We start from the raw sequence: 27,800 nt of genomic DNA, 5'->3' as shown, positions 1-27,800 counted from the left end.
TTCAAAACAGTTGATCTTAGATCTTATATCACACGAAGAAATAAAACCCCAGATCTGCTGCCACTCATAAAGAGCCAAACCACACACACTCACCTTCCCCTCTCTACAAACAAAACCACATTTCCTAGTGAACAAATGTTCTTCCTAAACCCTCCGTATTGCTCCAATACCATTCCCAAAGTCCACAGTGTGTCTGACAAAACGCTCCTTAATGCCCAAGTCTCCTTACAGGCTGCCTGGGAATAACTTGGGGGATTTCCAGCTGGAGGATACTAAAACAAAAACAGAGCAGCAAAGCACCAAAATTATCATTAAATAGCAGATATCTCTTCAAAACTCACCGGCATCATGGCAGGACCCAACCAAGCCACCCATCTGCTGGGCTCTTGTTCGGCCAGGAGAAGGTGGGTGCTCCACACATCCGCCCTTCTCCACAGCATCTCCAGCATCCTCGTTAACCACTCCCAGTATTTTCCTCACCATCCTTCCAAGGCTGCATCTGCCGTTCTGGGGGTCCCAGAGGCTTTTTGCGGTAGGCAGAGTTAGGGGTGGCAGCAGTAGAGCTGGTGACAACACAACTGAGCACCACCTGCCACCTCGTCCTGCTTGTGCATGGACCAGTGGCCCTGTGGGACCCACAGCACCAGTGGGATGGGGAGGCAGCCCCACAGGGGCTGGGACAAACCCCACAGCTGCTGGTGCAAATCCCCCCAGACCTCAAGCCCAGCAGAGGCTGCACAACCAGAATTGGAGCAGTGCAAGGAAAAGGCTCCTACAAGCCCCAAAAGTTCACAAATGGTCTCGGAAACAATTTGAAATCAAGCAGAAGGGTTGGTTCACTTCAAAACACAGCAGGATACAAGATTTACTAGGCAAAGCTGATGTTACTTACTGTATCCGTTCTCTGGAAAGGTTAGAGCTCTGCAAGCCAATGCAGGTTTAGGGACTTCGCGGTGACCCGCTGCTTCACATGCTCATTTAATTTAATTTCTCTGGCTTTTGTCTGCAGAACACCTTCTACCCCTTTCAACAGTAAAGAGCCAAAATCCCAAAGCTAATATTTATGCCTTAGATCTCCTTGATGATGCAATCTAGTAACAAATCACTACTTAAATAATCCAGCCATTTAATCATCCAGAAATGTGTAGAAATAAGAGGATTAGCCTTCTATCCTAGGGAATTGTATTTTACAGGCTCTAGGTTTTTTTCCTAATAAAACAACAAGAGCAGCTCATGGTATTTTAAAAACAAATCCAAGTATCCAAAAGTCCAGAGCAACCAAGCTGTGGGGCAGAAGGCTTCTGCACTACCAGCTGGAATCACAGAATGTTATGGACTGGAAGGGTCCTCAAAAGATTAGAACTCCTAATTAAAGAATTTTCATCTGAACCACAGGTTAAATGATGCGTTTAACCCTTGCATGTCCAGTTTCAGGGAGTCAATGTGAATTCTTTGCAGGGGCAGAATGGGAATCAGCCCCTGCTGTTCCCTGGGAGCTGGTGTGGGGTGGTCCTGCTGTGCCAGCACCAGCCCTGTACCTGGACACCGGCTCTGGCCAAAGGACAAACATCTTTCCTAGAAAAAACAACTATTGCTCCCCACCAGCACCCTTCCATTCATCTTTTTATAGGTGCTTCATCCACAAAGCTGACTATAATCAGAGACAACATGATTTTAGTTTGTGGGTGGATTATTTTTAACAGCATCTGAACTTGACATAAATCAAGGCAGACATCGGAGACAAACATTATTTCTGGGAAGCACAGAGCAGCTCGTTGGAAAAGACTGTTATTTATACGGCGTCCAGGCTGCCAGAGCAGGTCCTGCCTGCAGGAGGATTGCCGCCAGCACCACAAACACCTGCCCTGTTTACAAGGATAAAGCCCTGTCCTGTGGCCGCAGACTCTGCAGAGCTCTCCCAGACACCAGTCGTTTTTCCTCCCCAGTAAGAGAAGCGCTTTTGCCTGGAGCAGTGAGGATCAAGGTGATTTTCATCACCCACAACCCCTTGGATGCTGCTCCCAGCATTGTCCTCACATGACACCACCCAGCTCTGCCAACATAGGCTGTGCCACATGCCAGGGAGAACGGGCCAAAGCACAGATGTTAGAATCACAAAATCATTTTGGTTGGAAAAGCCCCTCCAGCTCATCAAGTCCAACCGTTCCCCACCCCTGGCACTACCCCATGTCCCTGAGAACCTCATCTCCGTCTGTTCAACCCCTGCAGGGATGGTGACTCCACCACTGCCCTGGGCAGCCTGTTCCAATGCCCGACAGCCCTTTGGGAAGAAATTGTTCCCCAGATCCAACCTCAACCTCCCCTGGTGCAACTTAAAGCCGTTTCCTCTCATCCTGGCGCTTGTTCCTGGGGAGCAGAGCCCGACCCCCCTGGCTCCAAGCTCCTTTCAGGCAGTTCAGAGATCAGAAGGTCTCCCCTCAGCTCCTGTTCTCCAGGCTGAACCCCCAGGTCCCTCAGCCGCTCCCATCACACTTGTGCTCCAGCCCCTTCCCCAGCTCCATTCCCTTTTCTCAACTTTTTGAAGCACCTCAAGGTGTGTCTTGGTGTGAGGGGCCAAAAACTAACCCCAGGATTTGAGGTTTGGCCTCTCCAGTGCCCAGCACAGGGACAGTCACTGCCCTGGGCGTGCTGGCCACACCAGTGCTGGTACCAGCCAGGATGTTGGTGGCCTCTTGGCCACCTGGGCACACTTCTGCAACAACTTTGAAGCAAGAGCTGACTTCCACTTCAGACATTCTCTGTTACCCCCAGACAGTCAGTTTTTTTGGCCGTGCCTTTGATCCCTCTCTGCAAACAGCTTCCACTAGCCCAGCCGGGCGGCTCTGCAGACTGACAGTCCCAGTGGAGCTGAGAACAGCTGCTGCACTCAGGTCAGGGCTGGAGCATGTCAGCACGCAAGTGTGAAGCACACACAGGAGCTGCCAGGTCCAAAAGCAACCCGGCTCCTCCGTATCAGCGCTTTCCTCCCTGGCAGCCTGCCTGACACACAGCCCGGGCTCCGCCAGAACGCTTTGCACAGCAGCAGAGTGCAGCCACCTTTTAGATTTTTTTGCAAAGCACTTGGCAGGAAGAGCAGGCAGGCCGGCAGGGTAGCCTGTAAAACCCTGTTAACTTCCCTGGGAAGAGCTCAGCTAATCCCACAGGCTCTGGTACTTCCATCCTTATGGTGATTCACTGCCACAGAGGGGCAGAGCACAACCTGGAAGAAGATTGGTGTCCTGAACTTTCTTACCCTATCTCAACCCATTTTTGACAGCAGACTTTGGCGCAGCCCCAGTTTGAGAACAGTCTCACTCCACCTCCCTGAGTATACAATTTCAGGGTTGAGCCTGCATGTTATTCTTCTGCTTTTCATTACTCAGCAGAGGCTGCAGCCAATTAATGCCAAGAACATCCAAGCAACAGAGTCCAGAGCCTTCACCTTTTGCCAGTAGGAAACTCTGATGATTCAGAACTGGCAGGGGGATCGGGCAGCGTTAGCTGCAGACTTCAGCCTGTTGTGGTAGGAATTTCTTACCTCAAAAGGTAAACATGAATTCCGTTCTGCCTTCCTGACAAATTGTCTGGCTTGCCAAGGAACTAAAGGACAAGTAAACCAATGGGGATTCTTCTCTGACAAAGCAGGGCATCCGCTGTTCATCAGCTCCCTTCCAGAAGCATCAGCTGACTGGAAGTGCTGAAATTCCGCAGGCTTACAGCTAGCTGGACCAGAAATCACCGAAACAAGCCTCAGAACAACAGCACTGCAGAGCTGCTGTCACCAGTGGGCTACAAGCCTTTGCAAAACAGCGTGATGTACCACACTGGGGTATGGTGTGACGTTGTTGGCCAACAGGACTGGCAGAAGCAAGGACATGCAATGAAGAAAAGCACTAATCACATAAATTATCATGCCTTTGGTTGCTGTTTCCATGTGCTGCCAAGCTCTCCTCAGCAACGGGTTGAAGCATCCCAACGGGGAGGTGAGTGGGCCAAGCACAGAGCAAACAGCCCGAGCAAACATTCCTGCTGCTGACTGCGAGCCACCCTCAGTTCAGAGCCCTTCCTCTAGAAATCACTCTGTTATTGGGCGATAACAAATTGAGGGCTAAATCCCTCAAAGCTTGCTTGCTAGAAACTTGAAATCTGGGCTACTCCATAGGCCTATTTCCTTAACCGCTCTTGGGAAGCGTTAGCTGCAATCACTGCAAAGCTCAAAGGAAAAATAAAGGTATACACAATCTGCAAAGGAAAAAAAAAAAGACTGAATTTCCAAATGTTAATTTTTTTCCCCCAAAGCCCACTTGTTTCAAAAAGGCTTTTCCCACCTCCTGACAGCAGACTGGTGGGAGCCAGCTCTGGTCAACATCCTTGTTCAGCTATTTCACAGTGGAGCGTTGGTACGGGCAACCCTCCTACTGCGTGCTGCTGTTTGTTTTAATGCTTCCCACTGAATGTCAACGGAGACTAAAGAATGACAAGCACACAAAGAGCCCCACAATAAATGCCAGGCCTTGTTAGCTGAGTAAATTGTGTGCTTAGCTGAGTCTTAGAGGAATCTTTGCAGAGTAAACACTGTCAGTGCTATGTGCGAGAGTAAATATGTGAAGAAGATGCAAAGACATGAGGAACGACTTCAGAGGAATGCGATGGAGCGGTTCTGAAGGCAGCTCTGCTGATGGAGCAGCTTTGCTATACCTGGCCTAGGAGACTGAACCTGACAGGCATGCTGAGCTCCTCCTGTCTTCTCCTCCCTCAAGGGAATGGGCTCCATGAGATTTGGCCAGGTCCTCATGCAAGGTCTGCTTCTTCTCAAACATCAACCCGGGGCAGCTCATAAAGCTTATTCTCACTTGTTAGGTTTCAGTCTTTAAAGTTATCCATGCTGTCAATCACAGGAGGTAATAACAGAATAATTTTGCTTGGAAAACACCTTTAAAAACAAAGAGTCCAGTTGTAAACCCAGCATGGCCAAGTCACACAAAGAAAGACCTGGAGGTGCTGGAGCGAGTTGAGAGAAGGGAACGGAGCTGGAGCACAAGTGTGATGGGAGCGGCTGAGGGACCTGGGGGTTCAGCCTGGAGAACAGGAGCTGAGGGGAGACCTTCTGATCTCTGAACTGCCTGAAAGGAGCTTGGAGCCAGGGGGGGTCGGGCTCTGCTCCCCAGGAACAAGCACCAGGACCAGAGGAAATGGCCTCAAGTTGCGCCAGGGGAGGTTGAGGTTGGATATGGGGAACAATTTCTTCCCCAAAGAGCTGTCAGGCATTGGAACAGGCTGCCCAGGGTAGTGGTGGAGTCACCATCCCTGGAGGGGGTGAACAGACAGAGATGAGGTTCTCAGGGACATGGGGCAGTGCCAGGGGTGGGGAACGGTTGGACTTGATGAGCCGGAGGGGCTTTTCCAACCAAAATGACTCTGTGATTCTAAAGAACTCATTTCTCATGCAAAACCCCTCCCCTGTGTCACAGAGGTGTGTCACGGTGCCAAGTCAGGGCTCTGCAGGACACAGGATGGCAGTCCCAGACACATGGGGGTTCCGTCTGTTCCCCCGGCACATCCTGTGTGCCAGGAGCGCAGCACACAGCTGCACGTCCCATTGCATTTTGGAAAGGAAGATCTCTGCGCTCTGGCAGCACAGTGATAAAAGCCACGGAAATTAGTGGAATAAATATTTAAAGGCAACGGATGCGAGGCGGGAGGTCTGCTGAGCCCAAGGGGTTTCTCCGTGAGCGCTTCTGCCTTTCTCGCAGGGCACAGCCACCAAGTTTTCCACGTCTGCGGGATCGTCGGCACGCACTTCCAGCTGGAGGCCATCCTGACGGACATGGCGGAGCGGCAGGGCCGGCTCCTGCCCCCCTCGCCGCTGCCCTCGGCCCTGCAGACGCTGGGCTCCATGGGCGTCTGCGCAGTCGTCAGCCTGGCCGTCATCGGGCGCTGCTCCCTGGCCCTGCACTTCCTGACCGAGCCTCTGCCCAGAGAAAAACCACACGGCCATTAGGCTTCGGCTCCCGAGAACGTTTGTGCTGCTCCACAAGAGACACCCGAAACACTGAGGGCATGGTATGAATGAGGAGGAGTTTATTTGCCTACGCTCTCTGAGAAAACGTTCATTTGGGATTTTTCTCAAGAGCGAGACACATTGCACTGGGTTTTGTACATATCGCTTTAAAGCTGGGAGCGGATCATGAAATGCTTTTAATCAAGTTGCTGTTTCACCACAAGAAATATTTAAAATAATCAACCTTTTTTCCGTAAAAGCGAGATAAGTGCTGATACTTTCCAAAGCACTTGGCGCTTATCGAGTCTGCCTTACGGAGCAATCGAGGGGGCAAGTGAACGTGGATGACGCTGGTGACACAGATGTCCTTCTCATCAGTTTGGATCCATAGCCAAGACTCCCTGGCAAAGGCGGGAGCAGGGGCTCTCCCAGGGGCTCCCTAACTACGGTTTCCGCCTTGAAAGTGCCATTAATTAGGGGATTAAAACCTCAAATAATCGTGCGATGCAGCCTTACGCTAAACCCAAGTGCCTGACCGAGGTGGGATGGAGAGAGACCAGTTCGCCTGCATTTTACATTCAGCTATTTTTAGTTGTTACCCGGAAAGATTTATTCCAGAAGAACTCTCCATGGGACACTCTTCCAAAACAGCTTCTTTTTGGGTCCATCTCCAGCGTGTAGGTAAGTCCTGGGAAATAAATTCCCAGGGGAGAGCTGAGCTCCCGCCTGCGCAGGCGATGCGGTTGCCGGCGGGACGGGAGGCACCGACCTCCCTCCTGCACCATCACCTCCATCCCCTGCTCCCTCCTCGGCTCCTTCTCAGACCTCGTCAAACACCAACAGAGGACGAAACACCGGCACCCACGAGGATTTCCTCACAAGCGCGCTTAGTGCCGAATGCTTAACGCGGGTGTGAACCTGCCCGCGGGCAGCTGGGCTGTTTGGAAAAGGGGTTTGACACCTTATCGAGGGCGACAGCTGAGAAATTCACGGCTGCCACGTCCAGGTGTCCTCTCCTGGGGGTTTCTGGAGGCAGGACACGGGGTGGGACTGATGGCGGAGCCACCACCTCCGAACCTCTCACCCACAGAGAAGAATGTTTTTCCTTTCAGGAGTGAGCAGGACGGGGGTGTCTGGGGGGAATAAAACGTCAGCTGACAAGAAGCAGTGGTCTGTAGAGAGATGGGCGCTGCCGGGTGCAAGGCGGGATTTGGAGCAGCTGAGCTGGTAACGCGTGTGGGGCCAAAGCCGTGCGATTTTAAAGCACTTCCAGAGCTAGACCTGGCTCACCCAGCAACAGCGCTGAGCTCCGGTTCCTGCCCTGTTTCCTCTGCTGCTGCCTCTGGATTTCACAAGGAGCCGCAGGGGGAGCTCGGCCGGGGCTCCAGCGATGGAACCGGCACCTTGAGTTTACCCAATACCCGCGGGAGGTACAGCAAAGATTCAGTGTGATCGCGCTTCTTGTTAACCATACGGGTGTGTAATTTGTTTTGTGTCTAATTACCTCTAAAAAGATATAATTGAGGCACTTTTGAGTCGCCCCGCACTCACCCCCACGGGATCCTTCAGGCTGGGGTTGGACGGCTTCTTGGGCACCGGTCTGCGCGGCGTCCCGGCCCTACCCGGAGAAGGAGAAGGCGTGAGGGGCGGCCCCGCCGGTCCGGGCCGCAACGACCGAGACGAACCGGGACGCCGCGGCCGCCAGGGGCCGGGTGGCACTCACGCCGCCCTCGTGCCGCCGTGCCCGCGGGGTCGCGCTGTCCACATGGAGGCGACTGGCTGCTCGCGCGCTGCTGTCGTCCAAATGTAACCAATCGGCGCACGCGGCCGCGCCCACGTGCGTCACCGCGCAGCGCGTGGTTACGTCACGGCGACACCGTCCACCCGCCCCTCCCCGAGACGCCGTGCCGCGATCGTTGCCATGGCGACGCCAACGGGCGCGGCCCAGAGCGCGGGCGCCCCCTGCTGGGCCTGGTGGTGCCGCCCGGGACAAGGAGACAGCGGCGGGGGCCCGGGAGCCGCGGATCCCAGTGGGACCCGGGCCCGGGGGGAGGGGCCGGGAGCTCCGAGGCCTCGCTGAGGCCTGTGGCGATCCCCGGGGCCGGGGCCGGGCCCAGAGCTGGGTCTGCAGGCCGGAGCCGGGCTCCGCTGTGCCGAGGCCTCCGGGTGCCCCGCAGGAAGCGGCTACGCCGGCCCCACCATGCGCTGGAGCAGGGACAGAGACAAGATGTCGCTGGAGTTCACGGCCCGGGCTGCGGGAGCCGCTCCCGGGCCGTGTCTGGGCTTGTGTTTGTCTGGTTTATCTCTTCAGTGTAAATAAAGGCGGGGGCTCAGGAACAGAGGTGTCATCCAGCAAAGTTCACCCTCCCAGGGCTTCCCTGTGGCTGAGCCACCGCCTGCCCGGAGGTAAATTCGTTAATTCCTGACCTGTCAGAAATGCTTAAGGGTGGAAAACAAAGCCTGAAATGTGAACACAGGCATAAAAAGCCTGGCCGAACAAGTCCATTGAAGACGTTCTTCCTGGGAAGGAAGAATCTAATTCAAAGGGGGAAACTGGGATAAAGAGCGAAGTAACTTGTGTTTAACCCTGCCAGCAGCTCCAAAGGCCTCCAGACAGTGAGCTTATTGTCACTTAAACCACCGACTTCAGTCAGTTCTCAGTTTTAGTGCAGATTAACTAAATCAAGTGAGCTTACCCCCTTGAGAGGGAAAGAAAAATTACAAAGAAATCCCAACAAGCAGTGTTTTGCCTTTTAGTGTGACCATTATCAGAAGAAGACGATGTCCTGGCTTGTTGGCATTTCTTTGTATTTTTTTCTTCCTCCTCACAGGAGGAACGTTTGTAAAACAAACAAACAAAAAAAGTAAAGAAGAGCAGATGAGTGATATTTTCTGGGATTTGGTCATGAAGTTGATGGTTTTGTTTGTGATTTGCTCTGGACGGGGCACAGACATACAATGAAACATGTTCCAGCAAGTCAATATCCTATATTATTTTCTTGTAACGATTCAACACAGAGTTTTATTTCTGTACGTAAATAAAATTTAGTACATTGAGAAGCTTTTTGAAGTCCTGTCTCCAACAGAAGAAGAAACCTGGCTGACCTGTGCTGCTTCAAATGTTGACTCGTTCAGTACGTAAAGCATGTGTCAAACAAAGGGTTGTGGAAAGTGCTGCAGTATCCAGAGCGATTATGGTAAAAATGTGTAATACGGCATTACATTTTTAATGTAGTTCTCCTACAAATAATGTCACCTGAAGAGGACGAGAGGAATTCTCAAATTCAAAAGTTAAACAACCAAGGGAAAAGTTGTAATGATTCATGTAATTTTACAGACTCTAAAATCAAGTCTTACACAGATTCCTTTCCAGCCGCATGAGTACACAAGGTTAATAAGCTTTGTGATTATCAGCACTTATCTCTGAAGTGATTAATTTTCACAGAACTATACAAATCAGGTTAGCATATATCAGTGTGATAGTTATATTAGTTTTCTCTTTTAATGAAACAAACCTGTTGAATAAACAATTATGTTCCACTGCTTATAAATATTAATATAAATCGTGGTCAGCTTTCAAAAGAAAGCCATTTTTCAAAACACTTATTTGTCCCAGAAGATATTTAATGAGTTGTTGATTGTCACTCAAAAGTGCCTCAATTATATCTTTTTAGAGGTAATTAGACACAAAACAAATTACACACCCGTATGGTTAACAAGAAGCGCGATCACACTGAATCTTTGCTGTACCTCCCGCGGGTATTGGGTAAACTCAAGGTGCCGGTTCCATCGCTGGAGCCCCGGCCGAGCTCCCCCTGCGGCTCCTTGTGAAATCCAGAGGCAGCAGCAGAGGAAACAGGGCAGGAACCGGAGCTCAGCGCTGTTGCTGGGTGAGCCAGGTCTAGCTCTGGAAGTGCTTTAAAATCGCACAGCTTTGGCCCCACACGCGTTACCAGCTCAGCTGCTCCAAATCCCGCCTTGCACCCGGCAGCGCCCATCTCTCTACAGACCACTGCTTCTTGTCAGCTGACGTTTTATTCCCCCCAGACACCCCCGTCCTGCTCACTCCTGAAAAGAAAAACGTTCTTCTCTGCGGGTGAGAGGTTCGGAGGTGGTGGCTCCGCCATCAGTCCCACCCCGTGTCCTGCCTCCAGAAACCCCCAGGAGAGGACACCTGGACGTGGCAGCCGTGAATTTCTCAGCTGTCGCCCTCGATAAGGTGTCAAACCCATTTTCCAAACAGCCCAGCTGCCCGCGGGCAGGTTCACACCCGCATTAAGCATTCGGCACTAAGCGCGCTTGTGAGGAAATCCTCGTGGGTGCCGGTGTTTCGTCCTCTGTTGGTGTTTGACGAGGTCTGAGAAGGAGCCGAGGAGGGAGCAGGGGATGGAGGTGATGGTGCAGGAGGGAGGTCGGTGCCTCCCGTCCCGCCGGCAACCGCATCGCCTGCGCAGGCGGGAGCTCAGCTCTCCCCTGGGAATTTATTTCCCAGGACTTACCTACACGCTGGAGATGGACCCAAAAAGAAGCTGTTTTGGAAGAGTGTCCCATGGAGAGTTCTTCTGGAATAAATCTTTCCGGGTAACAACTAAAAATAGCTGAATGTAAAATGCAGGCGAACTGGTCTCTCTCCATCCCACCTCGGTCAGGCACTTGGGTTTAGCGTAAGGCTGCATCGCACGATTATTTGAGGTTTTAATCCCCTAATTAATGGCACTTTCAAGGCGGAAACCGTAGTTAGGGAGCCCCTGGGAGAGCCCCTGCTCCCGCCTTTGCCAGGGAGTCTTGGCTATGGATCCAAACTGATGAGAAGGACATCTGTGTCACCAGCGTCATCCACGTTCACTTGCCCCCTCGATTGCTCCGTAAGGCAGACTCGATAAGCGCCAAGTGCTTTGGAAAGTATCAGCACTTATCTCGCTTTTACGGAAAAAAGGTTGATTATTTTAAATATTTCTTGTGGTGAAACAGCAACTTGATTAAAAGCATTTCATGATCCGCTCCCAGCTTTAAAGCGATATGTACAAAACCCAGTGCAATGTGTCTCGCTCTTGAGAAAAATCCCAAATGAACGTTTTCTCAGAGAGCGTAGGCAAATAAACTCCTCCTCATTCATACCATGCCCTCAGTGTTTCGGGTGTCTCTTGTGGAGCAGCACAAACGTTCTCGGGAGCCGAAGCCTAATGGCCGTGTGGTTTTTCTCTGGGCAGAGGCTCGGTCAGGAAGTGCAGGGCCAGGGAGCAGCGCCCGATGACGGCCAGGCTGACGACTGCGCAGACGCCCATGGAGCCCAGCGTCTGCAGGGCCGAGGGCAGCGGCGAGGGGGGCAGGAGCCGGCCCTGCCGCTCCGCCATGTCCGTCAGGATGGCCTCCAGCTGGAAGTGCGTGCCGATGATCCCGCAGACGTGGAAAACTTGGTGGCTGTGCCCTGCGAGAAAGGCAGAAGCGCTCACGGAGAAACCCCTTGGGCTCAGCAGACCTCCCGCCTCGCATCCGTTGCCTTTAAATATTTATTCCACTAATTTCCGTGGCTTTTATCACTGTGCTGCCAGAGCGCAGAGATCTTCCTTTCCAAAATGCAATGGGACGTGCAGCTGTGTGCTGCGCTCCTGGCACACAGGATGTGCCGGGGGAACAGACGGAACCCCCATGTGTCTGGGGCTGCCATCCTGTGTCCTGCAGAGCCCTGACCTGGCACCGTGACACACCTCTGTGACACAGGGGAGCTGTTTTGCATGAGAAATGAGTTCTTTAGAATCACAGAGTCATTTTGGTTGGAAAAGCCCCTCCAGCTCATCAAGTCCAACTGTTCCCCACCCCTGGCACTGCCCCATGTCCCTGAGAACCTCATCTCCACATGTGTTCAACCCCTCCAGGGATGGTGACTCCACCACTACCCTGGGCAGCCTGTTCCAATGCCGGACAGCCCTTTGGGGAAGAAATTGTTCCCCAGATCCAACCTCAACCTCCCCTGGCGCAACTTGAGGCCATTTCCTCTGGTCCTGGTGCTTGTTTCTGGGGAGCAGAGCCCGACCCCCCCTGGCTCCAAGCTGCTTCCAGGCAGTTCAGAGATCAGAAGGTCTCCCCTCAGCTCCTGTTCTCCAGCTGAACCCCCCAGGCCCCTCAGCCGCTCCCATCACACTTGTGCTTTACAGTCATGAAACGTTTTAGAACAAGCAGACTTCTGGAGCTGTTCTGCTTTACCTGGCAGGATTGCTGTCTCCTGTATGTAAAACAACATTTGGAATTTCCAGCAGGGAATATATTCTAACCTCTGGGATTCGCTCATGCATTTATGCCTTTTCTTCCTGAAAATACTAAGATAATGCCAGCTGTGCCTTTTGGCCCTTACCGATGTAGTCGAAGTGTCCTGGTGCGAGTCGCTCGGGCAGGTGGCTGGCGAAGATGAAGCAGGTGAGGAAGGCCAAGGCGGTGTGTTTGTAGTGCAGCAGGATGGCAGCGTCTGTGCATCTCTGTGCCGCGCACATGTACAGCTGCAGAGCCGTGTCCACACAGGGTACCAGTAAAGGAAACAGAGAAAACCCACAATTTTAAAGGCGGCAGCACCATTCCTCCAGCCCGCATCATTTCTGTCTGCCCATCACCCGAACACACGGTGCAGGACCCAGGGCCTGATACAAGAGCTGTCGCCTCCATTGTGTGCAATTCCCAGTCCTGCATCTCCCATCCTTAGAGCTCACTGCAGCAAAACTCCCACCCCACTCCAGTTTAGGAACTGGAAAACTCGCAGCTTTCAAAGGCAATGACTTTCCAGCACGAGCAAAGGTTGAGCATGGTGCTTTGAAGTGTAAGGAATCTGCCAATCAATAGGTGCAGGAAAAAATAACCAAATCTCTTTTCCTGCTGGAGTTTGCTTTCCTTTGGGGAAAAAAAAAAAAAAAAAAAAAAAGGCTGGCGTATTTTCCCAAATATTTTCAGACTAAGCTGAAGCAGCTGATGTTTCCAGCCCTGCAGCAAGCGGATGTCTTGGTGCTGTACATACCCTGTAGAAGAGAGGGATGCTGTCAAAGAGGTACGGGTAGGCAAAGGCCAGGGTGCGGGATGCCTTGCTGAGCCCAGGCCGCTCCACCTCCAGAAACCTCGAGGAAAACAGAGAAAGTATTTCATGTGGCAGATGAGCTGAATTTCGGATTAGGTTAATGCTGGAGCCTGTCGTTTGTTTGCTGGGGACTGGGGATTGCAGTATATGGACTGCGATATACAGACTGTACATACATCCTCCCGTGGATTATTGTGAATTCAGCATGGTTTTGTCTGCTGATTATATTAAAACTGCAACCACCCTCAGCTCACGTGGCTGAACCCTGAGCTGGGGAAGGAAGGATTTCGGGGCTACCCTCCCCTTTACACACTCTGGCTCTTGCGGTTGCATCTCAGCAGCTCTGAAAACAACATTTTCCACATGGTCCTGGCTGACTTTGCTTCGTTCACCCTTGTTTGTTAGCCGTTACCCATCAGCAGACAGGAACAGGGCTGGTCTTTAAACAGCTGCTGCTCCTGCAGTTGTTTTTTAACTGAGTTTTCACTCTTTTGTTTTGAATCAAGCTTTCTGGGCACAGCAATCAAGGAGAACACATCTGCCTTGGGCTGGGAGACTTTGGGGGTAATGCAGCACTCAGGCTAGCATTGACACTGATTGTTAATTAAGCTGTATTGCAACTTATGTCAGAAATGCATGAAATGTCACAGCATCCTTCTTTTTCACATCCTGCCAAGACTTCACAATTGTCATTTCAGAGAATGCAGGGAGAGAGTTAGCAAAACACAGAGTAAATTAATTTAACAAGTTACTTTTTAATGACATCGCCTTTATAGTGGAAGAAGCAGCCTATTGGTTAAAATCACACTATATATGAGGAGGAAAGCCCATTTCTGTGTAGGGAGTAATATTGTGAATTTTGTTCCCCAGGAAATCGCACTGCTGAAATACAGGATGTATTTCATATCTGAAATCATAAAAGAGTTGACCACCTGGATCCCAATAAAATACTATAAAACATTATAAAGCCAAGCCTGCTCCTGCCACACAGGGGCCGCAACTCAAAGGCAACTGGGGGGGGGAAGCCCAGAACAGCTCGGGGAAGCCCAGCAGCACTTGCTGGTGCAGCCCCCAGCAGACTGGACCAGGGAAACACCAGCTTTTATAGGTTTTTAGCCAAATGTGTAAACAGAGAGAGTAACTTGAGCAGATCTCCAACACACTTGCCTGCAAAGCAGAAGGGCTCTATTTATATGACCCCAAAAATGGGCTGAAACCCCAACAATTCAACTCATGCTCAAGACCCACTAACTGCAGAAGGGCTTTTGTCTTGCTCCTCCTTGGTTTGACACTTGTGGTTTGCTCAGAAGAGATCACGATGATGCTGAGATGCCTCCTGCTCTATTTTCTCCTGTATTTCTCTGCAGGATTTCTGCTGTATTTTCCTACTGGGGTTTCGCCTGCTGGTGCTGTACTCCCGCCCTGCTGTGCTCACCCTTCCCATGCACCTTCCCACTCCTTCGGCCTCGTACCCAACTGACCTGAGCCCCTCTGCTGCCAAAACAGAGCCCCAGGTCGCAGCCTGGGCACACGGTGACCCCGGGGACACTACCCCATTCACAGAGGATGGTAAGAGATGTAGCGGAGCTCGGACATACTCTTTTCTCCTCATGAAAATCCCATCCAGGTTTTTTTCTGCTTTAACAGGTGTGTCCGCAGGGAAATGTTGAATTCTCAAGCATGAAAGAACATTTTGTGCTGCTGCTCCTCCTGCATCACGGCAGGGGAATGCAGTCAGATGCTATTTCAGAGTGACAGGGGTATTTGATGTCATGTAAAGGATAGAACCACTTATTTCAGTGCATCTGCACATTTTCCAGTTTGGCAATTTGATGTTCCCAAGGCACAGGATGCAAAAATCAACCAATCAAAAATTGTCACTGTTGACTCATCAAACAGCTATCAAGGATTGAAACATTTTCCTGAGAAGTTGATGCAATTCGATGCAGCAGCTCAATAAATGCCTTTCTCCAGATGCCCCAGGATAAGTCCCTGCCTTCATCATTCCTGCTCACCCTCCGCCACCTTAACCTGCGCTACCATCCACCTTCACGAGGTGCCTGCACGAAGGTGAGCTGCATTTGGCTGCGGTGCAGAAGCTCAGCCGGGGTCTGGAGCCTTTCCCTCATCTGAACCTCTCAGAAACAGCCCGGCATCCTCCTTCTCTCTGCCCCAGTGACCCCAGTCCCTGGCAGTGCCGTGGAGGCCACCGAGGCAGCCGCACACCTTCCTGGTGCTGGAGCAGCCCTGCCCAGGGTGCGGTTGCTGGAGCAGCCCAACAGCATTCCTGTGTGGCCGCCAAGCCCTCTGCAAGCCAGGAGGAATGGGGGTGCCCAGGCAGGGCCCCCCAAGTGCACCCAACTTGCTACATCACCACCCACTGCACAATTCCCATCCAGCCGCCCCCATGCCAGGGAGAGATCTTTTGGCTGGTGTGACTCAGCCCAGGGTGACACTGAAGTGAGCAGTGCCCTGCGGGAGGAACCGGGGTGGCCCAGGTGCTGGTGGCCTCGTGGGGGTCTCGGGGACAGCCAGACCCACCGCATCCATGTCTCCAACCCGCTGGCCGTGGTGCGGGTGCCCTGGGGTTAAGCCCAGCACAAGCCACTTACACAACCCAGGGAAGCACCAAAGCAGAGGGGGGAGCAAAACCAAGCACCCTCTGCAGCCTCAAGCTGCAAAAGAAGAGAAAGGAGACAGACAGACACATAGACAGGGGACAGACAGAGGATGCAGATGCAGCTGTGATGCTGACACATGTGGGATGTGCAGAGGGACACGGGGATGTGGCAGGGCTCTGAGCAACCAGAGCTGGTGAAGATGTCCCTGCTCATAGCAGGGGTGACACTGGGGTAGCTGGGAAGGTTCGTTCAACACAAACCATCTGTGATTCTGTGATTCTATGACATAACTGTACTTACAGTTTTGTAGTGGAGAGATGCTGACAATTAAATTTACAGGTCCTTTTTTTATTTTTTTTAAACAATCCAAATTAATCTGGAACTGATCTCAAGTTGCTGATATTTCCTAAGGGTTATCTTCAAGTGGCAAGTACTAGGGTTAGCACATGGTCAGTGAGCTTCGTTTGCTAAACCTGTCTAATGAGACAATAAAAAGACGCACAAGACAAAAATAAGAGGGGGGGAAAGAGACAAAAAGAAAGAGGAAGAAATGAGGAATATCAGGAAAAAATACTAAGCCCAAACCGGCATCATCCACAAAGTGATCCAAGACAGATCCTTGATTTTGCTGTACTGCTCAGTAATACCAGGGATAGGTCCAAATCAACACATGCCAAAGAGCAGCCACCTGCCAAAGACAGCCCAAAATACAGAGACACCCCGAAAGAGAAGGAAGGAATAGTGCCAAATGGTTTGCATTGCTTGGGAAAACAGGAATTGTACTTTTTGCAAAGCAAAATGCATGTTGTCACAACGACAGGCACGAGTGCTTTACAAACACAGCCTTCAGGGGGGTATCTACCGGGAATTAAAAAAACCCATCCAGATAGAGATCTAGCACGGCATGTATCGCTGGGAATCAGCTGAGTCTTTCAGACATCTGAGTTATTCCAAACAAGTTTCTAATGCCATTCAGGAACAAAATACTGTGCGCACAACGCTGCTTGTGCTTTGGAAGTTATTCAGTTGGCTGTGAAAAGGTAGAGGTTCCCCCTCTGCAAATCCATTGCACACACACATAAACACAGATGCACACATAAACAGCCATGCAGCACTTGGGCTGACCCATGTCTTTGTCAGGGCCGGGCTCATGTTTAAACCCAAACACACTGAAATCTTGAGTGCACTGGAGCCCACCCCTTTTCACGGGTTAAATTAGAAAAACAGCAGCCCAGACAAGGTGCTGGAGGTGTTACCTTCTGAACTTCCAAAAATTAAAGCTATTTCATTTGTTTTGTGGTTTTGATCATCAAACCCTCCTAGTGCCAGCATGCAACTCATTTCCCAAAACAAACATCCTCTTCTTCCCCTTCCTGAGCTTAAGGCTTATGTTGTTACAAAACAGCCTGTAGTTGAAAAGCTTTATTAATAATACTAATGATTACTCAATGCTGGCAGAAAAAGCGTCAGCTTACCTGGAATAGCAGGACAGGCTGGTGCTGATGACGGTGTTGAACACGGCTATGGGGACGTAGCAGTGGTGGAAGGTGCTGTTGACCCATTCCGTGGGGAAGATGTACGCCGAGTACGCCAGTGCGGACCCTGGGGACGCAGGAGGTGCCCGGTCAGTGCCAGGTCCTGTGGGACCCTCAGCACCCTCCTGGGCACAGCCGTGACCCCCCAAACTGGCGTTGACGTTGAGGGGTCTGAGGAAAGGGGGGTGTGGATGAAGGTAGAGGTGCCACCGACTTCACTGACAGCAGTGGTCTTTAGTGTGGTTTTCTATTTATACAAACACCAAGGAATGTCACACAACCAGGTCTCTGTTCCAGTGCTGCTGGCTACAAAACCCAGCCCCACATTATTTGTGGCAGTGTCAAAGATGGGTCACGGTCCCTCCCAAGCGTGGGGCTGCAGGGAGGGAGGAAGAGGAGCAGGAACAACACACAAGCAGCTGCTGTTTCTGCTTGTCCCATGGGTTTGAGCCATCAGAGTACATGGGGTTCAGCCCCGTCCCTGACACTTCCCTGCGCCGCAGTTCCTGCAGACCCAGGGAAGAGCTGGGGACCAGCACCCAATGAAACTGGGGAAAAAACATTCAGTCTGGACATAAAGAAGAAATCTTTTACAGTGAGGGTGGTAACACACTGGTGCAGGTTGGACAGAAAGGTGGTGGATGAACCATCCCTGGAGACATCCCAGGCCAGGTCTGGACGGGGCTCTGAGCTGGTGAAGATGTCCCTGTCCATGGCAGGGGTGACACTGGGGGAGCTGGGAAGGTCCCTTCAACCCAAACCATCCTGTGATTCTATGATTCTATGAAACCTTCGGCCCTTGCCCGTCCTTACCCAGGCTGTACATGCTGAGAGCTGCGTAATCGAAGAAGTAGCAGAGATGACGGGCATGGGTGGACATGGTGCTGAAAGTGTGGGCGCAGCTGGAGGCCAGTGGGTAGATGCAGCAGGTCAGCAGGTAGGCTAGGAGGGGCCGGGCCTGGGGGTCCTCCCAGCCCCCCGGCCCCCGCAGCCGTCCCACCAGCGTCCACACAAAGTACCTGTGGGTGGGGGGATGGTCAACATTGCACCCTTGGGTGTCCCCGTCCCACCATGGGTGCTGAAGACCTGGAGCACAGTACTTACCAGGCGGGCACAAAATGTGTCCAAATATTTAGAGTTTCATTTGTCATTTGGAAGGCGCTGAGGAGGCAATCTGCTGCTGAGCTTCGGGGGGGGCGATACCCAAAGAGGATCCCCTGCTCCTGGTACCCCTGCAAGGGAAGGACGGGTGCTGGTGGCAATCGGAGGAGAAGGGACAACAAATTGGAGGAGAAGGGATGACAAACAGGAGGAGAAGGAAGGACAAATCAGAGGAGGAAGTTTGCTGAAAGGAAGGTGCCCATAACTCAGGACCCAGGACCCTGCTGCGAGAACAGAGCAGTGTTCCCCCCATGGGGGTGGTCCCATGGAGGGGCTGATCACTGTCCTGGGCGGGACAAAGCCACCCCAGCACACTGCTCCCAATTGTCACCTCCCCAGACCCCATTCAGCCCAGGTGTAGGGCAGAGAAGCTCCTTTCTGACCTTGGGCACTTGGTGGATGCTGAGCAGCCGGGGTAACTTGAGGCTCAGCATCACGCGGGTCGGGGCTCCGGCTCCAAGGGACGTTTTAGGCTCAGCTGCCCTGGAGACGAGCTATGCGGCGCCTCCCAACTCCTCCTGGCCACATCTCACCCCCTACCGGGGAAGCGGCAGGACAGGGATGCAGCTGCTCCGTGACGGCTGAAGCAATGCTCTCAGCAGTTAGGACAGGTGGCCTGAGGGGAGATGAGCATTTGTGGGGATGTGGCACAGTGTCCCCATGGGAGATCCCAAACCCACACACAGCGAACACTTCCTGGGGGGTTCCCATGGCATGGGAATGGGGGACATCAACCATCCCTGCAGGGATGTTGGGGTCCCCTTGTACCACCTGTACGTGAAAGGGGCAGGGGGAGAATCATAGAATCATTTTGGTTGGAAAAGCCCCTCAAGATCATCGAGTCCAACTGTTCCCCACCCCTGGCACTGCCCCATGTCCTGAGAACCTCATCTCTGCGTCTGTTCAACCCCTCCAGGGATGGTGACTCCACCACTGCCCTGGGCAGCCTGTTCCAATGCCCGACAGCCCTTTGGGGAAGAAATTGTTGCCAAGATCCAACCTCAACCTCCCCTGGTGCAACTTGAGGCATTTCCTCTCATCCTAAAAGAAGGACAACATGTCCCTGTGCCCACCACCCAGAGGGACTGAGCCCCTTGTTATCACCCCAACAGAGACAGAGGAGATGCCAGAACAGCACCCACATCCCTAGAACACCTCGAGGTTGCACAGAAAGCGCTGGGCACAGGCTGGGGATGCAGGCAGGTCCCCTTGGGGACTCGGGGAGGACATGGGGTCCCAGGCAGCATCCAGGCTGCTTCTCCCCACCCGCTCCTCTTCAAACACCCCAGCCCCATGGTGCAGCCCCCACGTCTTCATCTCTTACCCACTGACGGCTCCGGCAGCGCCACCCCTGCCCCCTCCATCTCCACCTCACTCTGTCAAATAAAGGTGAAAAAAAAATATCATCTCCTGTGCCCTCCTGAAAGGAACCGCCTGGGCCGGCGGAAGCCGGGTGAGAAGGGAGCCCAAGGGCCAGGTTGTGAATTCAGCATCCCCAGAGCTGCTCCTGGGACGGTGTTTCAGCTGCCTCAGCCCTCCCATAGCTTCACAGCAGGATGCACCGAGCTCCAGCCGTCAGCACAATTTGCCAGTGCTGCAGGGACACCCTGGTCCGAATTAAACCCCTTTGCTGCCCTTGCCCAGCTCCTGGTGTGACCCTTCATCTTCCCCTGTTCTTCCTCCCCCCACCCCGTACTCTACCTCTCCGTGCAGACGAGCAACTCCAGTGCAAATGGAGCAAACCAGCCTGGGCCAAACGCCTGGGCAGGGAGTGCCTGGGAGAGGGAGGGGGCTGGGAGGTGTTAACAGGAGGGAAAAAATTAACGAGGCAGGAGAGCAATAAACCGACATAAAAAATAAAATTAGAAATGCCTTTAGTTAAAGATTATACTTAGATCTGGAGCTTTTTCTCAGCCTCTGTGCTACAGGTGTGCTGCCTCGAAGGGATACGCAGCCTGCAGCCACCCGGAATCCCCGCACTGGAAAAGGGACCTGAGCCCTCTGAGGGCAGGGACTGAGGAATGAGGAACGAGGAGTGAGGAACCAGGGCAGGGAATGAGAGCTGCCATTGATTATTTGCATCTTCCAGAAATAAAGGGCAGCCTGGTACAGAGCTCTGCCTTTTTCTAACCCTGCCGCACGTCTCATACAAACACAAATGAAGGTGATGATGGGCCAGAACAAAAATAATGTCTCTTATTGTGGTGAAGGCGAGGACACGGCACAGGTTCTTCACAAAGGCAGGCGTGGGGTGCGGGAGTTCTGATTTGCAAGAGCCCTTGGACAGGACCCCCAGGCTGGGTGCGCTCTGGTGCAACCGGGCAATGCATCCCCAGAGCAGGAGCTGGTCCCTGTCATGCACCCGCGCGGGAAGAACCAGCCCCAGGCTTCACCAAAAACTTGTGTTTTGAAGACAAAATGAGTCATGGAGCCGCAGGGTGCAGCAGCCCGGCACACCCCGTAGTCCTGGCTTTTCCTCTTGTTTTTCCCAGCCAGGGAGCGGCGTGGGACGAGGGATGGGTGCACACGGCAGCCCTGACCTCTGCAAACAAACAGCAGGTTATTCACGCTGCAGGCTTACCTGGCTGGCCGCAAACACAGATCTTCCTCCTCCTCCTCCTCAGCCCCCCATGGAGAGATGTCAGGCACCCCAGGGTGCAGGTCCAGCCTGGGAGCCCCTGGTTTGTGCCGCGTTCACCCGGGGAAGGTTCCTGCCTGGCACCAGCTCTCACCCGTAAAAAGTGCGGTTTGTCTCTGGCAAGAGGAGCCCTGACATGTCCCCTGTCACCCTGTCACTGTCCCTCTGCCGTGTCTGGGCTCCCCACAGCACAGCTCTCCCCACCAGCCTTCAGTGGAGGGAAAAATATTTTAGCTGTTAATTATTAACTTCTATGACTTTCTTACGGCAGCGCAAGGACAGAGACAAGTTGAACAGTGAAAGCAGCAGCTGGGCTCCTCAGAGCACTCGGCAGCCTGCGACACGCCGAGACCTTTTCCAGCAGAACAGCGGAGGCGTTGGAGGTTGTTGTTGCTGCTGGGATGTGCCGGGACGAGCAGCCAGCTCTGAGCACACACACGAGCCCAGAGCTTTCCAAAACCAGGGCATTCCAGGCACGTGCTCGAGCTCTTTGCCAGACCCAGCACTTTCACCCGTCCTCCTGGGGGGACGTCCCAGCCCCCTGTCCTGCTCCTAAACCACTGCCGAGCAAAACTTGCATAGATTCTGCAAACGAGCAGCATAGCCACAAGCTGTCAGTGCTGTGGGAGGGCAGGGAAAAGCAACTTACTACTGGCCTCATCACACACAGCTCTGTCCCACCTTCATCTTTTCACAACACGTCTATAAACCTCCCCACAAGCGAGCTCACACCATGCAAACCCTCAGCATCCCCAAGACAGCGTGAAAAGAAACAAGGTGAAATTATCCCGGGGGAAGAAGCCGAGTGGCCGGTACTTACGGCGCAGCTCCCAGGCGCAGGGCTGGGTCGGATGCTGCGTTATTGCCGGCGCTGGCTCCGGGCGAGCGCGTTACTCATCTGTGTACAAACACGGCCCACATGGCCCAGGCAGGTTTGCCAAAGCTGGCGGCCCGGCGGGAAGGGCAGGAGGCTCTGCCAAAGCCTGGCTTAGCCGCTGGCACCCTGGTCCCTGCACCCCAGCTGGGCAGGGGGAAGGAGCTGGCCGAGGTCAGACCCCGCCGGTTGCTTTCCCAGCTGAGGAGCAAATTAATTCTGGCTCGTCTTTTAGTGAAACAGGAAAAAAAGTCAAGAAAGTAAGACCGGAAATAACTGTGGCCAAACACTCTCAGATCGCGCTGGGGATTAAGCTTCAGCCGGGCTGCAAGGAAGCGGAATAAGGGCAGGAAAAAATATTAACTCCCAGATCTCCCTGTGTATCTTCAGCTCCCAGGTCCCTCCACTGCAGCACTGGAAAACACCCAAAACTTGCTTAACTGTCTCCATGGAGCCTGTAAAGTTAATCCCCCCACAGATGAAGAAGCAGGGACTCCCAAACTGGAGAGAGTTCTTGCATCATCCCCAGCTGGATGGGGGGGTCACAGCTGACCGGGACATGGGGTCCCCTTGGCCACCAGCTCTCCCCACCTCTGCACCAGCTACAAAACCCTCAAACCCCAAACATTTCCCTTTTGCCCCCCCGATACAGCCTCTGCTTTCATGGCAGCCGTTGGTCCCGTGTTTCACAATGTTTGAACAGAGCGGCAGGCAGAACGGCGGCTTGCTGGGAGGGATGCACAGGCGTTGCTCCTGCTAGTGAGTGGCTGGAAGAACCAGAAGCCAGAGTAACACACTGGGAGCAGCAAGAAGGGTCACTTGAGATCAGGGCTGGTGAGCGTGCACACTAACGTGCATTTTAATCACAAGGGCAAATCTCTTGACACCCATTTCTAGGTGTAAGGGGGTTAACCCTCCCCTGCTGGCACAGCTTCCCCGGGGCTCTGCCACCTCCTTTCGGGTGCTTCCCCCCCGGGAGGGATGTCCCAGCACTGAGATTGTCCCTGTTTCCCAATTTCAGAGCCTTGCAGCAACAAGGGGCAGCTATAGGGTGGGCTCAGGGATTTGCACCAGTGGGTCCAGTAACGGGTTCCTTAACGAAGTGAGCTTCGTGCCGAGGGCCAGATCCTGCAGCCAAGCCCAAACCCCATGACCAGAGCCTCTGCTGCCACAAAGCTTGTCCCTGGCAGCAGACAGGAGCTTGGGGACAATCTCGCCCTGGCAGGGATGAGCCAGGGATGCGGGGGGCACACGTGCCCGGAGAAGATGATGCTCACACCACGGTGTGAGCCCATGCAAGGCTGGCTTTATAAACCTGCCCTTGGTTTGGATGTAAAGGCATCCCCAAGCTGTGCAAGGAAGATGCTCCAACTGGACGTGGCTCGGAGGATGAGCTCTGTCCAGAATAACTGGGTGTCCCCAGGTCACCAGCAGCTCTTGCAGTGTTTTTTCACCGCTTTGATGGCAAATTGGCACAAAATGAGGGTTTGCTTTGCAGGCACAGGGTGGATGAGGCCACAGCCAGGCTGGACACACACACGTCTGCACCCAGATAGAAGGCAGGCGACAGTTTGGCTCCTGGGGGAGATTGTCACTGATGTCACCCCCACAGCCCCATCCCCGCTGGGCTACAGGCGAGGAGAGCAGCGAGGAAGGGGAAAACGCTGCCTCTCTGCACACCCCATACTTTGGGCATGAGCGAGTGTTTTATACCATCTCCTGGGCTCTTTTTCCCTCCAAACCATTGCCTGCAGAGACTCAGATACAGATTTACTCTATTCACCCCCTCGCCAGTCTGGGTTTAAGAGCTGCAGATGGTCAAATTATCTGGAAAGGATGAGTTCTGCTGCTGCACTGTAATAAAACCATGAAATACTTCTAAATGACCGTGTGAGCGGGATGTCCCGGGGGGCCAGGAAGCCAGCAGCAAGCACAAACCAGCATCTCTTCCCCTGGGCAGGTGACACAGAGGAGCCACCTCCCATGACTGCAGCCGTGGGACACCCCGGCAGCACCACGGCAGAGCCGCTGACAGGAGAACTGCTTAATATTTAATTTAGCCCTAAGCCCACACGTTTAATTACACACATTTAATTCTTCACCATGTTATTCATGGTCTACCGCAAGCGCTGCCTCCTCAGTGCAAATACCAACAGGGAACAACTCACAAGGTGGCAACTGCGGAATGTGAGTGCAACGGTTTATTCCGCTGCTCCGAGTTGGTTTGTCCCCATAAAAGGGGGTTAAGCTGTCTGTGAAGATCGGTGCTGTGAGCTGGAGCTATTCTACGTGAAGGCAATCTGTCATTCCAGAGCTTGTGCTCATTTACAGCAAAGCGGTGCCGAGCTCACGATGTGCCTGACATGTAGAACTGCAAAATGTCCGTGGGTGACCCAGGGCTGGTGTCGAGTTTGCAGCATGTCCCATGGCCACCAGCTTCGGTGGGTGCTAATGCCACCTGCTGCCAGTGGGACCTGCACCTGTGAGCGGCTCCCTGAGAACACCCCAGGCTCCCCAAACACACCGTGAGCCCCCCAAACACACTGTGACCCTCCCCGAGAACACCACAGGCTCCCCCAATGCGCCATGAGCCCCCAAGAACACCACACCAACAAAAGTGATCGGGGGCTTTGCTGCGGGATGGGGTCACACCAGGAACAGCACTGCACCTGCACTCAAATAAAACAAACCCCCAAACTTTTGAAAATTTTTAAATTAATCCAAAAAAAACGTGGACCCCCTTCCCCCTTGGTCCCCTGCTACTGGCACAGCCCAGCTCATCCAACACATTCCTGGCTCTGGCCTGCCTTAATTGATATTTCTAATTACAAAATTAGTGTGCTGACATGTTCTGCTTATAGGGTGTGTGAGATGGAGGAATGTGCTGGTGCTGACATGACTATTAAATTTATGGAGGACGTTGGGGTGCATCAGCCCTAGTGAGGAGCAGGGATGCTGCCAGGATGCTGCAGGGACCAGAGGGGAGAGGGGGGACATCGGTTGCAGAAAACCAGTGTGGAGGGCAGCAGGGGCCGAGGACGAGCCACATTGCAGGAGGGGAGCCAAACCCTGGCTGGAGGGCTGGGACTTCATGGGGAAAATCACCCCTGGCCCTTCCTCTCCAGCACAGGACCCCCTCTCCCCGAGATGTAAACCTGCCTTTGGAAAGTGCTTCCTGACACTCCCCCCATCATCATCATCATCATCATCATCATCATCATCATCACCTCCCCAGAGCTGCCCCTGCAGCACTGCCTGCCCAGGCACGGCTGGACGCAGCCCCGCTCTGCACCGGTGCATTACGGAGAGCAATACCCACATTAATATTTAATTCTCTCTAAGCAGCTCAACTCCGGGTGAAGCGCCCGGCAGCCAGTCCCGCGGTCCCTGGGCAGAGGGAAATGGCATTTACCACCAGCTGCTTCTGCTGACATTTGATTGTTCAAACATGGCCCAGGGAAAATAAAAAGCTACAGTGGAATATCGGAGCGTTTAATAAGATCCAGCCAAGCCCTGCGAGCGCCGGGGATTTCAGTAAAAAGGCTTCTTTATGATCACATTAATGGGTTAGTATTCCCCACCCAAGCGATGCCACTTTGATTTTTTTTTTTCCAGTCCCAGTAATGGGCTTTGCAGAACTACGGCTGTGAGGATGCTTCTAGCATGGGGGTGCCAGGGGGTGCTTGGTGTGGTCCTGGCTGATTTGGTACCTTCAAGGGCACCGTGCAAAAGGCAGTTTGATTTCCCAGCACGAAAAGAGCTGTGGGGAGCAGAGCTGGGTGCTGAGAGGGGGCACAGAGCCAGGTCCCCCATGTCCCCAAGGCAGGACACATCCAGCCCTACGCACACACATCTCCATCCCAGCAGCCCCCACCTGCACAAGGAGCCTCTTCCCAAGCATCCTCAAAGCCTCTGCTCACACCCAGAAAGGTTTGGCCGAGATTTCCCTCGCCAACGGGCACCTGAGCCTGGGAAATGTGTCCAGGCAACATTTATTTCTCCTAGCACGGTGAAGCAGCTGCTGCCTTCCCTCCTGAAGCTGCTCCATCCATCAGCACCATCTCTTGCATTTCCTCATCAGGGTGACAGAAAGCTGCTAAACCCTGATGAATCCACGGAGAAGGGCGTGCCTGGAGGCGACGGCATCGCTGTGGCTCAGGGCAGCGATCAGACTGGGCATGTAAACAGGGAGAACTCCTGAGAGCAGCAATTGTGCTGCTGGGGGGTAAGGAGGCATACGAGGCGAGGGCTGGAGCCACCGTGGAGGGTGCAGAATGAGGCTGTATGGGGGACATTGTCCGGCTAGAAAATGCTGCTAATCCAGCCTTGTTTGGGGAGAAAAACAAACAAACAAAAACCCAACATCCAATGCCTGACAGCCCTTTGGGGAAGAAATTGTTCCCCAGATTCAAACTCAACCTCCCCTGGAGCAACTTGAGGCCGTTTCCTCTCATCCTGGTGCTTGTTCCTGGGGAGCAGAGCCCGACCCCCCCTGGCTCCAAGCTGCTTTCAGGCAGTTCAGAGATCAGAAGGTCTCCCCTCAGCTCCTGTTCTCCAGCTGAACCCCCAGGTCCCTCAGCCGCTCCCATCACACTTGTGCTCCAGCCCCTCACCAGCTCTGTTCCCTTCTCTCAACTTGCTCCAGCACCTCAAGGTGTGTCTTGGTGTGAGGGGCCAAAAACTGACCCCAGGATCCGAGGTTTGGCCTCCCCAGTGCCCGCTGCCCTAAGCGTGCTAACCACACCAGTGCTGGTAACAGCCAGGATGCTGGTGGCCTCTTGGCTACCTGAGCACACACTGGCTCATGTTCAGCCACCATCACCAACACCTCCAGGGCCTTTTCCACCAGGCAGTAATTAAAGATGTAACTAATTAAGATAGGAGAGAGGTACAGTAGGCTGTGTTGGCTGCACAGGGGTGATGACCACCAGCCCTGAGCAGACACTTCAATTCAGCTCAGCAGCACAGGGCTGCACAGTTAGCTCAGCAATCGACCTCAAGGGCAGTTGAGGCACATGAGGAACAAGTCACAGCTCGAGAGAAGCTGTTCCCAGGCTGCCACCCTCCTCGCAGTGCTGGCAAGGACAGATCTCTTCCTCAGCAAGGTCTATTTGTGCTTTTGGTTAATCTTTATGAGAGGACGAGGTGGCTGCAGTAACTGTTTTCTTTGTGCTCAACAGCTTTCGCCTTCAAAACACAAAATTTCTGAACAAAGCTCTTACAAAACTTAATGTGTTAAAATACAGAAATTGGCAAGGACTGAGAAATAAGCACTTTGGCCACTCATCCTTTGCCACCAGCAATATAAAAACCAGCATTTTGAGAGCTAATTTAGAATGCCTCATTCCCATTGTTTTTGAAACAGCCCAAACAAAGCCATATTCTGTAGCTAAATATTTTCCTTCACAAAGTTCTGAATATCAGTTTCTCATGTCTCCCCCTCCCAGGTTTCCCTAGTAACACTTTCAATAGAACTTACACTGATGACAGGTTGACTGAATTCAAATCAAAGAGATAATGTCTTTGACAGCTTGCTCATCATTAATAGTAGATCAATTATTTTAGTGCATGCGAAGGAATTAATTTAGATGCAAAAGATAGACGCACAGGCCTGATTTCAGTTTCTTTTGTCATTCTTTCTGTCAGCTGCCCTTACTGTCCCTGTCCTCCCCCAGGCAGCAGCATGGGTGGTGCAGGGGACCCATCAGGGTCAGGGGTGTCCCAGGGTGGAGAGGGGGGATTCCTGCCCCATGCACAGAACAGGGATCCAGGCTGATGGTTATTTCACACCATCTAGCGGCATTAGCTCACCATGCAGCTCCAGCACATTTGTCCCTTGTGCTCCGGTTCACAGAAGCCTCTTCAACAAACCCCATGCTGTTTCTTCAGGCTGGTTCTTGCCCTCATTTT

The 27,800-nt window shown here is 52.9% G+C and overlaps 2 protein-coding genes across 6 annotated transcripts in view; both read right to left on the bottom strand.

Moving 5' to 3' along the window:
• The window catches only part of LOC135580532 (uncharacterized), a 32,462-nt gene extending 22,463 nt beyond the window's left edge, over positions 1–9,999 (bottom strand). The window contains exons 1-3 of the mRNA XM_065076351.1: positions 9,752–9,999; positions 7,725–8,295; positions 7,553–7,619 (exon numbers count right to left, since the gene is read on the bottom strand). Of these exons, the coding sequence (XP_064932423.1) occupies positions 7,553–7,619; positions 7,725–8,295; positions 9,752–9,999 (886 nt within the window). The remainder of the gene's footprint in view (positions 1–7,552; positions 7,620–7,724; positions 8,296–9,751) is intronic.
• Positions 8,988–22,194, bottom strand: PAQR5 (progestin and adipoQ receptor family member 5). 5 transcript variants are annotated; one of them, XM_065076818.1, is made up of 9 exons: positions 21,837–22,194; positions 19,703–19,754; positions 18,762–18,994; positions 18,322–18,449; positions 18,031–18,236; positions 17,158–17,284; positions 13,005–13,101; positions 12,354–12,495; positions 8,988–11,727 (listed from the first exon to the last, which is right to left on the bottom strand). In XM_065076818.1, the coding sequence occupies exons 3-9, from the start codon at positions 18,810–18,812 to the stop codon at positions 11,504–11,506; spliced, it is 975 nt and encodes a 324-aa protein (XP_064932890.1). In that variant the 5' UTR covers positions 18,813–18,994; positions 19,703–19,754; positions 21,837–22,194; the 3' UTR covers positions 8,988–11,503. The 5 variants fall into 5 exon arrangements, with proteins under 5 accessions (XP_064932890.1, XP_064932891.1, XP_005511299.2 ...); XM_065076819.1 differs by having other exon boundaries at positions 8,988–11,429; positions 18,322–18,469; positions 21,837–22,185; XM_005511242.3 differs by having other exon boundaries at positions 8,988–11,429; positions 21,837–22,183.
• Between the last annotated feature and the right edge of the window lie 5,606 nt (positions 22,195–27,800).

This window comes from Columba livia, chromosome 11, assembly GCF_036013475.1.
Source record: "Columba livia isolate bColLiv1 breed racing homer chromosome 11, bColLiv1.pat.W.v2, whole genome shotgun sequence".
NCBI classification, from domain to species: Eukaryota; Metazoa; Chordata; class Aves; order Columbiformes; family Columbidae; genus Columba; species Columba livia.
Note: the sequence above shows the minus strand (reverse complement) of the source record. Positions and strands in the feature narration are given on the sequence as shown.

Excerpts from the sequence above, each read along its gene's own strand:
- PAQR5 (XM_005511242.3), bottom strand. The coding sequence starts at position 18,812 with ATGCTGAGCCTCAAGTTACCCCGGCTGCTCAGCATCCACCAAGTGCCC. Across the intron at positions 18,237-18,321 it reads ACACATTTTGTGCCCGCCTG|GTACTTTGTGTGGACGCTGG; the intron begins GTAAGTACTGTG and ends CCCCACCCACAG. Across the intron at positions 11,430-12,353 it reads AGGACACTTCGACTACATCG|GGCACAGCCACCAAGTTTTC; the intron begins GTAAGGGCCAAA and ends CCTTTCTCGCAG.